The sequence below is a fragment of the Triticum dicoccoides genome, chromosome 4B (assembly GCF_002162155.2).
Source record: "Triticum dicoccoides isolate Atlit2015 ecotype Zavitan chromosome 4B, WEW_v2.0, whole genome shotgun sequence".
NCBI classification, from domain to species: domain Eukaryota; kingdom Viridiplantae; phylum Streptophyta; class Magnoliopsida; order Poales; family Poaceae; genus Triticum; species Triticum dicoccoides.
In genome coordinates this window covers 27,504,362-27,514,671 of record NC_041387.1, presented here as the reverse complement: position 1 = coordinate 27,514,671, position 10,310 = coordinate 27,504,362, and the positions used below count along the sequence as shown (strand labels likewise).

Here is a 10,310-nt window from a genome sequence, read left to right as displayed (position 1 = left end):
TCACCTCCGGCGCGGGCGGCCCCGCCTCCAGTCTCCTCCGGCGCGCCGGCCTGTCGCCCATCGCCTCCACTGTGCCGGCCGGGTGCCCCGTCGCCCAGGCGCGGTCGGCCCGTCTCCCCTTGCCTCCGCCGCGCCGGCCTCCCGTCGCCACCTCCACCAGAAGCGTCTGCCGCCCATCGACCACGGACTCCCACCAGCCGGCCACCATACACCGCGGCCCGAGCTCTTCTCCCTTTCCTCATTTATTTCCCTCTCACAAGAAGTTCTCTCTTCCGCAGGAGCTGGCCATGGAGGTCCTTCACGCTGCCGCCGCCCAAGCTCTTGAAGTCGCGCACGACCCTGCAGATCCGGTCGAGGTCGAGCAGCCATCGCCGGATCTGATGCCCGTGACCCCGCCGGACCTCCCTGCCTCTCCATGTCAGCACTGCCGCATCCCAACCACACCGCCGGCGCTGCCTTGCCCAGGAGAAGACGAAGACTCGATTGCTTTTTTACAATTTTTTGTAAGGTTCTTCTTGCAAGAAAGAAGGACTCATTTATTGTTTTTCTATGTGGAGGTCCTTCATGTAAAGTGTAAACATTGCATATGTATAAGCACTTAAGCAGTTCCTTGTTCGTATGTTTCCTTCACCGCGTACGTTTCTTCAGTCCAGATGTGCATTGTGTATGGATATTGTGTACAAATTAGATATATTTTTTTATTAAAAAAATCTTTACTTTGCCGTCTGGGCATACAAGGAAGATAGCAAAGACATAGCGTAACTGACGGCAAAGTACTTGACGCCGTCCGTCAACGCGACCGCTCGGTCTGTTGGCATATTTCGCCGTCTAGCTAGTCTGCTGACGGCAAACCATATTGACAGACGGCAAACTCTTTGCCGTCATCTCGACAAGCAGCAGACGGCAAAGTATTCTTTGCCGTCTGACTTTGCCATCTGCTTTCTGACGGCAAAGTCTTTGCCGTCTGGAATTAGGTCTTTGCCGTCTGTGATCCACAGACGACAAATTACCTGTTTCCTGTAGTGATGGTGTTTTGGACTTTTTTTAGGACACAAATCTAGGTACTATTGATCTATCACAATGTTTACAGGAATGATAGTTGGGTCATGAGAAGTACCCAACCATAAATACCTCCCTTGAGGAAGAGAAACACCAAACCTATCTATGTTGTGAGCCTTATTACTTTTTTTACTTCGAGCATTTCTTAGATTTATGCCTATCTTCTGGACTCAAGAAAAGCATATCCCTCTTCTTTGTAGTAGGTGCTGATAGAGGCTCGCTAACATTCCAATCATCACCGTTCATTGATATATTCACTTTGCACTTCGGCAACCCTTTTAAAATTGTTCACGAAATTTAAATGATGTTCACAAAATTTAAAACATATTCATTTTGTAAATGTTTCTGTTTTCTAATTTTCAAAAAAATTAAACATATCCATCTTTTTAAATCTTCTCATTTAAAAAAATAGACATCTTAATTTCAAACAATGTTCATAAAGTTTTCAAAATGTTCATAGATTTTAAAATTATTCATATATTTGAAAGAAAAATAGTTTTGTATTATTTCTACCATGTATTATCTACGATAGTCGTTAAGCGGCTTAAGCCAAATGCGCTATATAACCCTATGCACCCTAAAATTACAGTAGTATTGTGAGCCTACACACACTATCCCCGAGTCTCTCTCGTGAATCAAGAGAGTGCGTGCGTTTTCTTCCCGCAGATGACAGATTGGCTGCTCTTAGAGCCTACAGAAAATCGACACGCAACTCGCACCGACTCAGTTGAATGTCCACCCTCGCCATGCAAATTTGTTATTTTTATTTTTTTTCCTTTTTAAATTTTGCAATCACATTAGTTGTTTGTGTGTATTCCCAGTGAGGGGAAACCAAATTCCTAGTCGTTACTTTCTTACAGTTAACTTTCTCATTTGTCATCCATGGTTTTAGTTTTCTAGAAACAAAATATAGTTATGCAAAAGGTGCATATATGTATCTTTTGATATGCTTCCGAATCCTGTTTTGATATACTCTTCACTATTGTGTTGTAGTGTTATTTTCGGATGAATATCACAATCATAAATATGTGCATTATTTCCTTTAAATGCTTTGGGGGAAGGGGGCATATGCCCCTTGTCCCTAAAAGCTACTATATTAGAGTGGTAAAAAGAGAAGACTATATTTATCATCTCTAAAGCTATTACAGACACTACTACACACAAAAATGTGAAGTTGCCATGACTGATTGTCAGATAGAATTAACAACAATTTGCTGTGAGACTATTCTAACAAAAGATTCTCTTGTGCCTCTATTACGTCATGACATGGCAATTTGCAAATGAACTGACGAGATTGAAGCGAAGGGGATGAGCAATATGCTACCTGCCGGAAGGGATCCAATGCCTTAGCAGTGTGTAGCCGCAGGTGGTCGAGCTCGAGGAGGCATGAAACATATCTAACAAAAGATAAGCTCCTCTCTGCGCTCATGCAGCTCCTTGTACGGCGCCGGAGCCGCCGGAGCACGAGCGCTTGAGAGCGCTGCGCTCCCACTCCAGGAGCATCTCCCGCTCCTCTCCGTCGAGGCAGGCACACACGAGCTCCTCCGCCCCGCTGTCTCCGGGCACGCCACCGGAGCATCCACCCACACGAGCTCCTCCGTCGTGTTACTGTAAAATAAAAAATCATGGCAACATTGACATGTTTTATGACAAGAAGCTTATAAGAGGCTATTCGGAATCCCTCCACTCTGCAACTCCGCTGCGGAGCAGAGCGGCATGCAGCTGTATTTTGGTGAGCGGCTAAAAAAGGGTGTTCCACACGCTCCACTCCGTAGTGAAAGAGTGGAGGATTCTCGAACACAACCTAAGATTTGTATTGCTAAAAGAGAGAAACAAAAGCATTGTGGGGCCTTCCTGTCACACCAATCTCAAAGTAAACGTTTGATGGTTGATTCCCAACGGATACATATAGACGGTAAATTTACTTATTCACACCCCGACCATCCTCTCTCCTCCATGAGCCGCGTGTTGGGGCCCTGGTCACCGGCGATCGGCAGCATGATCAGGGGGTGCTCGAACTCGAACCCTTCGAGGACCGAACCCCACCCACAGTGAGGCATGAACGCGCCCACGGCGTCGTGTGCCAGAACGCTCACCTGAGGAACCCACCGCGCCGCTACCAGGCCATGCCCGCCCGTGCGCTCCACGAGGTCGTCTGGTAGTAGGGTGCTTTCTCCGCCGCCGTGGCCGTCGACTCGTCCCGGAGAGCTCCAGCCCGTGGGCCAGCTTGCGGAGCAGCTCGGCGCGCAACTGCGCCTCGCTTCCCAGCGCCACGTAGACCACCGACTTGGGCAGGAGGAGGAGGATCCCTCGTCCATGGCGATAGCGAAGCACAACCAACCACGCGAATACTCAGACTGGAATTTTTTCCCGTTCTAGCAATGCAACTTGCCTTTCCTGTACTGTACTGCATTATATACTACTCCCTCCGTTCCTAAATATAGGTCTTTTTAGAGATTTCAACAAGTGACTACATACGAAGTAAAATAAGTGAATCTACACTCTAAAATATGTCCGTATGTGGTAGTCCATTTGAAATATCTAAAAAGACTTATATTTAGGAACGGAGAGAGTATAGCAGTTGTACAGGTGAAAGACTCCGGCGAATAGGTATCCAGTATCCAGCTCATGGATGGCATTGTGTCCATCCTCAACCTTGGGATCGGCTTAGAGCACCAACAGCCGCATAAAAATTTCGCGCCCAATAATAGTTATAGCGTGTCACTGTAGCACTTTTAATGCGCCGGGACCAACATTGCTTTAGTAGACGCCCAAAAACGTGCGTCCAAAAAACACGTAGTGTAAATTATGAAGCGTTCGCAATCCAAAGCCCAAAATATACTGCGCGCGATAGCGTTTTTTAGCTCATGCCTAAAACTTTTTAGCGCGTGCACTATTTTACAGCACCTGCTGAAGCTTTTCGGCGCCCAAAAAAAATATTTTTTAGCGCGTGGAGCTTTTCTTGGACGCCTGTTGCAGATCCTCTTTCATAAGTTACAAAGCAACCGTTGATATGGAGCTGGAGTTGACGGATCCGAGGGAGCCAAATAGCGCCACTTGTGCGAACTCAGCGAAGGATCGGATAGAATTGCTTAGCCATAGATGATGAAATCTCGTTCCATTATTCTTCAAAGAAAACATTGGGTAGCTTTCAAACTGTCAACTCGCATTGCTTCCGTCGAAACATCGACTAATGCTGCATCCATCAGCATCGACATCCCATTGTTTTCTGCGCCTTCAGGGCAATAAGGTACACCGTTGCTTCCCGCCGGCCCCAAATTCCGTGTTACTTCCGGCCGTAGACCTCTGCCGTCGTTGGCCATGGACGCCTCCGAGTCCGAGTCCTCGCCTCTGCATGTCGTCATCTTCCCGTGGCTCGCCATGGGCCACCTGCTGCCCTGCCTCGAGCTCGCCGAGCGCCTGGCCGCACGGGGCCACCGCGTGTCCTTTGTCTCCACGCCGCGCAACCTCGCCCGCCTCCCGCCGGTCCGTCCCGCGCTGGCGTCGCTCGTCCACCTCGTCGCGCTGCCGCTCCCGCGCGTCGCCGGCCTCCCGGACGGCGCCGAGTCCACCAGCGACGTCCCGCCCGACAAGTTCCACCTCCATAGGGTGGCGTTCGACGGCCTCGCCGCACCGTTCACGGCCTTCCTCGATGCCGCTTGCGCCGGCGGCAGGAGGCCCGACTGGGTCGTGGCCGACTTCGTGCACCACTGGGTCGCCGCTGTGGCCCAAGCCCGCAAGGTGCCGTGCGCCATGCTTCTCCCGTGCGCTGCTGGCGTCGCGGCCTTGTCCGGCCCGCCGCCGGAGTCCCGAGCGGAGGAACAGCAAGCGGTATCCAGGTCCATGGACGCAGCGCCGAGGTTCGAGGCTGAGCTGACCACGGAGGAGTTCGCCGCAGAAGACGCCTCGGGGTTGTCCATCATGGGCCGCTTCTTCATGACGTTGAAGAGGTCCAAGCTCGTCGCCCTTCGGAGCAGCCCAGAACTGGAGCCCGACGCGTTCCCGCTCCTGACGAGGCTCTACGGCAAGCCGGCCGTCCCGCTCGGCCTGCTTCCGCCGCCGCCCAACGGAGCCCGCAGCGCCAGCGAGAACTCCGAGGACGTTGCGATCATTCAGTGGCTCGACGCGCGGCCGGCCAAGTCGGTGGTCTACGTGGCGTTGGGAAGCGAGGCGCCGTTGCGCGCCGAGCTGCTCCGCGAGCTGGCCCACGGGCTGGAGCTCTCCGGAACGCGCTTCCTCTGGGTCCTAAGGAATCCCGTCAACGGCGACGCGGACACCATCCTACCAGACGGCTTCATGGAGCGCACCGCCGAGCGTGGGCTTGTGGCGGTGCGGTGGGTTCCTCAGGTGAGCATACTGGCGCACGGCGCGGTGGGCGCGTTCTTGACGCACTGCGGGTGGGGTTCGGTCGTGGAGGGGCTCCAGTTCGGGCACCCCCTGATCATGCTGCCGCTCGCCGGTGACCAGGGCCCCAACGCGCGGCTCATGGAGGAGAGGAAGGTCGGGGTGCTGGTGCCGAGAGACGAGAAGGATGGGTCGTTTACCCGGGACGGCGTCGCCGGAGCTGTTCGGGCCGTTGTTGTGGAGGAGGGGGGAAGGGTGTTCGCGGACAATGCCAAGAGGCTGCAAGGCGTCGTGGCGAGCGTGGAGTGCAACGAGAGGTGCATCGACTTGTTTGGTCAGCACTTACGATCTTGTAGGAACTAGGGAGGGTAAGAATTTTTTTGAGCTATCTACTACCTCTGTACTGAAGTACTTCTAGTTGGGAGGAGCTTCGGAAATTCGTTGGCGTGGACGAGCTCGCCTGCTCGCGTTATCTGAATCAAGGTGTATCCCTGCTAGACTGAATTCTGCTAGACTGAATTCCGCTCGGGTCGACCTACCTACTCCATTAAACTCCCCATCTATCATCGACGGCGGCTCAGTCTATAATAGTCCATCCCCAAATCGAAGGAACGAACCCTAGTTGCACACTGTTCTTAATAGACCCCCAAATCGGAGCAAGGAACAGCAGCCGCAGAAAAGATGGCAAATCTGAATCAAGGTGCTGATCCGGCGGCACTTCCAATCGTGCCTTGCCCGGACTGTGGCAGGAACGTAGTCGCCTACGTTACTCGTCGCGGGCAGAGCGCCGGCGAGCGATTCTACAAGTGTCGCAATCACAATGTAAGTGTCCAGTTTTTGCATAGATTTCTTCAGATTTGTTCAACATCACTTGTCTGAACCCTCTTCGCCGGTCAACGACAGCCGTCAGGTGGTGGATGCGATTTCTACAAGTAGCAAGCGTACGCCGACTACCTCGCGTCGCCGTGTCCAGCCGCACCCCCATTGGCGCAAATCGAGCCAGGATAAGAGCAAGGCGGCCAAGCTTTGGGAGTTCAAGATCTACAGGTGCCACACGCACCACACCACAGGGCAGCAGAACGGCATGCCGGGGGCACCCAGTTCGTTTCTTCAGTCAGCGCCGCTGCAGGATACATGCTCGCCGCGCTTCCAGCTGCTGGGCGCCAGGGAACCATTGGCGTTGACGCTGCATCCATCAATCTGGTGGTCTCCGAGGCCAACCTTGTCACTTGGGTGGCAATCCTTGTGTTGGTTGTGGTCATGCACGTGCGTGGTTAGGCGCCAGCTGCGAATAGAGCACGGCGTATCATTGTACCTGCAAATCAAGTATTATGATGTCTGTATCATTGGTTAGCAGCCAAGTGTATAATGGTGTAAGCGCAGCTATGGTGTTGCTGATCGCGAACTTTTGTAATGATCAAGTTTAAGCTGTGTGATGTAGTCTCGTTTGTGCAACTAATAATATTAATGGAAGTATGTTTTTAGCTAAGCAGGTGTAAAAAAAGAAGGTTAACTCTGACGGATCCCTTTCAAAGAGTCTGAAAATCAAACTAACAGGATTCCAGCCCATTGCACCCCAGCAGGGGCCGCGTCGGACACCTGTAAGGCGTCACCTGTATTGAATTACTGCTACCACTGCCCAGCGGTGCAGAGGAACATGATGTCAAGCAATTTCGTAAGAGGGGAAGAAATAAAATCAACTGAATCTGTCCTCACACAATGCACCAGACCAGATTGATTTCTCAAACAAGAACTCAGTGAAATACAAAAGGGGAGATGCACAGGCACACTACAACATTAGGCAGACTCTCATACATTTTTTCTTCTACACGATAAACATTCGAATCACAACAACCTGACCTCAAACAACGCGTACTTCACTTACGGTTATTATTACAACAAGAGTCTTGTGGTTAAAGTTAACGGCTACAAAGCCCTCAACAACACAGAACAAAAACACTGAGTCTAAATGAAGTCACCCGCAAATTGCATTTGGCTCTAAGGTAGCATTTTCAACATGGAGTACAACCCTAGGCTTGCTGCAGATGTTTTTCCTGTGACCACCGAAGCCACAGTTCGAGCATTTTGCCGCTTTCCTTTCTTTTTGAGGAAGATCACCTCTTTGTGGACATGTGGTGCTCTTGTGCCCTGGTTCTCAACATATACTGGAGAAGCGAGTTCGTTTACTTGTCCCGCATCCATTTCCAGCTTGTGCATTTGCTGTCAGTCTGTACTTCTTGCTTTTTGCACCACGATCATCATATGGAGGTTTATCCCTGCAGGTGATTGGTGACCAGGCTTTCGTTTTCATTCTGGAGCTTTTAGCCCCACGAAATTACCAAGTGCATGTGCCACTTGCACCAACGGTGAGTCGTGTGTGGCATCAGTTTCTCTATTGCTACTTCCATCGCCTTGCATTGATCTGCAAATGCAATTCAACATTCATTTTATTGAACTAGTATACTGAAAAAGAGAGAACATCACAAAGAGTGTGCTAGCAAGAATGGTAAATCAATAGACTAGTCGTCTCACCGGAATCATGTGAAGTAGCTGAGTGTGAATTATGAAGCTAGATGAAATTTTAAATTTTAAACACATCATTTTTTTGTTCACCTGTGAGCACGACGAGTACACCTTCCCGCCACATTTCTCCATTAACGAATGGTTGTGTGATGGTATGAACTCACTTATGTACCATCCATTGTCCTTTGATCGAAGCAATCGTATGAGCGCGGGGCACCTGCACCGGCAAGTCCGGGTGTTGCTTTTCTTCGGAATCCCCTGCAAATGCCACAAACAAACAACATTTATTTTTTGTTAGTTCAAACTCCTTTGATAGGCAGTAACATTTTTTTTTTGGTTGACACAACATCTGCCATTGCCACACAACAGTCAACTGAAAATCAGTGCTTACCGAGCAGCCACATACTATCTCTTGCATGCATTTTGTCCTTTTAACATTAAGCCTGCTCTTGCCATATCTTACCCCAAATCCAATCTCCCAGGAATACAAATTGTAATAGTCATAAGCTTCTCGAAGTGAATGAGACGTGCTTCCTACTGCAGGCACTATTACAGTGTCAGTTTTCTTCTCAGCATATCTTCTCAATGCTTTTTCAAGAGCACTCATTCTGCCAGCACACGGAGGGCGTTCTTCAGGACTTCAGGTGCATGCCCAACAAGCAGACTGCACAACGCAGACATACATAATTCAGAAAAAATGGGGTAACTAGCTTAGATTCAGAAAAATACATCGTAACTGCATTTAAAATGTGGCTGTCTGCCTGTATATTGTAAAGACCAGCATAGATCGATATGATACAGGAGGAAAAAAATTATCAGTCCAGTCGAATTTACAGGTTTACTGAGCCTACAAATGTGGCGTATACCTCTTGGTCCAGCCCGGCGCCTGAGGATCGTCTTTGCCCGTCAACTGCTCTGAGTTCGGCGCCGACAGAGCCACTCCATTGCATTCGCTGCAAATATAGTTCCAATGTCACCGCCGCATCGCCCACATCACCGATACTGGATTCGGTAGCCGTGCATATGAAAGTTTGTTTGCCTCCGCCGCTTAGCAGCGATTCATCGGCGGCGAGATCTGGCAGAGGAAACCTACGGAAACGAAGGCGCGCACTAATAAGATGCGAGTCTGCTTACATCCGCCGGCGGCGAGAACAAAAAAGGGCGGCAGCAAAACATACCTGTCAACTGGATCCGATAGGAACTCCAAGCCCTCGCCTGTCGCCTCCGCCGTCGCCATAGCTATGCGTCCCTGCCGTCGTGCAGCGTCTCGAAGGATATTTTTTTTTCGCTGAAGCGTTGCCGCCGGAGTATGGACCCACGATGTCATAGCACGGCTATCCCCTTCTGTTTTTTTTTCGGAGGAAGACGCTTATCCGATAAGGTTACGCCATTTTTGCACGCCGTGATTGATCTGACGACAGGGCTTATGTACCGTGGGAAACAGAAATGAGCAAGCGGCACATATGCAACTTGTACCATCCAGGGAACTGTGATCGTTGACGGACCCGTCTCCGTATTATACTGCTTAGTTGTCGTATCTGTCGCGCCTCTGACCGAACGCACTTAATACACATCTCAACGCGGCAACATCCCATTGGTACATATACCGGGAGCGCGCGAGCTCGTCCATACCATCGCCGCTCTCGGAGGAACTTGTACTAGTTTCCTCCATCGACGAGAATTGTGGTACAGAGGGAGTATATCTGTATTGGGACATGTTGGAGAAAAGATTGGTTTGTTTGGCGTAAGCTGATTTCTATTTCTTGGTAGTACAAGAAGAATGAAGAGAGGAGCTGAACTTCGCCGCCGAGCATGTGTGTGCGACTGTTCGACGGAATGTTCCTTGTACTATTTTAGGGTTTCATCACCCGGTCCTTGCATCAAGAGGCGACAATGTACTACATATGCATGCATGCACTATTGGTGTTTGGCTGTGTGCATTCTAATTATGCAGAGGCCGGATGATACTCTTAATACTCGGTATCTCTTGATGCTACATTTAGAGTTAATAAAAACATCCTTTATCGAAAAAATACATGCACCTACGTCTAGGCACGTAGAGGGCATGCATCAAGGCCATTTCCTCCCTTCTACTCATGCATCAAACCCTAACGCTCATTTCAAATCTCGGTGGGAACTGGGAAGAGAACACGAAATGCGGTCCAAACCATGGACGAATTGCGAACAGAGCGTCAAAGATCAGATCCAAGTATTTTGCCTAGTACTAGCATACAAGATTACAAATTGAACTTGCTCCTGCATGCCTTGTCTTCACACCTTCTTTTGCCCGCGGAACGTCGACACCACCTGCATGCAGTTTGATGCCTTGCCGCATGCCATAATGCATGGAGGTTCGACATATTTGATTCTAAGTAAATACGATG

At 50.1% G+C, this 10,310-nt stretch overlaps 2 protein-coding genes across 2 annotated transcripts; one reads left to right on the top strand and one right to left on the bottom strand.

The window, feature by feature from the left end:
- Positions 1-4,286: 4,286 nt before the first annotated feature.
- LOC119293272 (UDP-glycosyltransferase 91C1-like) lies at positions 4,287-6,841 on the top strand. Its single transcript, XM_037571797.1, has 2 exons — positions 4,287-6,225; positions 6,307-6,841. The coding sequence occupies exon 1, from the start codon at positions 4,381-4,383 to the stop codon at positions 5,764-5,766; it is 1,386 nt and encodes a 461-aa protein (XP_037427694.1). The 5' UTR covers positions 4,287-4,380; the 3' UTR covers positions 5,767-6,225; positions 6,307-6,841.
- A 330-nt stretch (positions 6,842-7,171) lies between these two features.
- On the bottom strand, positions 7,172-9,213 carry LOC119293271 (protein FAR1-RELATED SEQUENCE 6-like). The gene is made up of 5 exons (XM_037571796.1): positions 9,105-9,213; positions 8,793-9,015; positions 8,318-8,590; positions 8,017-8,184; positions 7,172-7,825 (listed from the first exon to the last, which is right to left on the bottom strand). Exons 3-5 carry the CDS (start codon positions 8,531-8,533, stop codon positions 7,802-7,804), a joined length of 408 nt encoding a protein of 135 aa, XP_037427693.1. The 5' UTR covers positions 8,534-8,590; positions 8,793-9,015; positions 9,105-9,213; the 3' UTR covers positions 7,172-7,801.
- Positions 9,214-10,310: the final 1,097 nt, after the last annotated feature.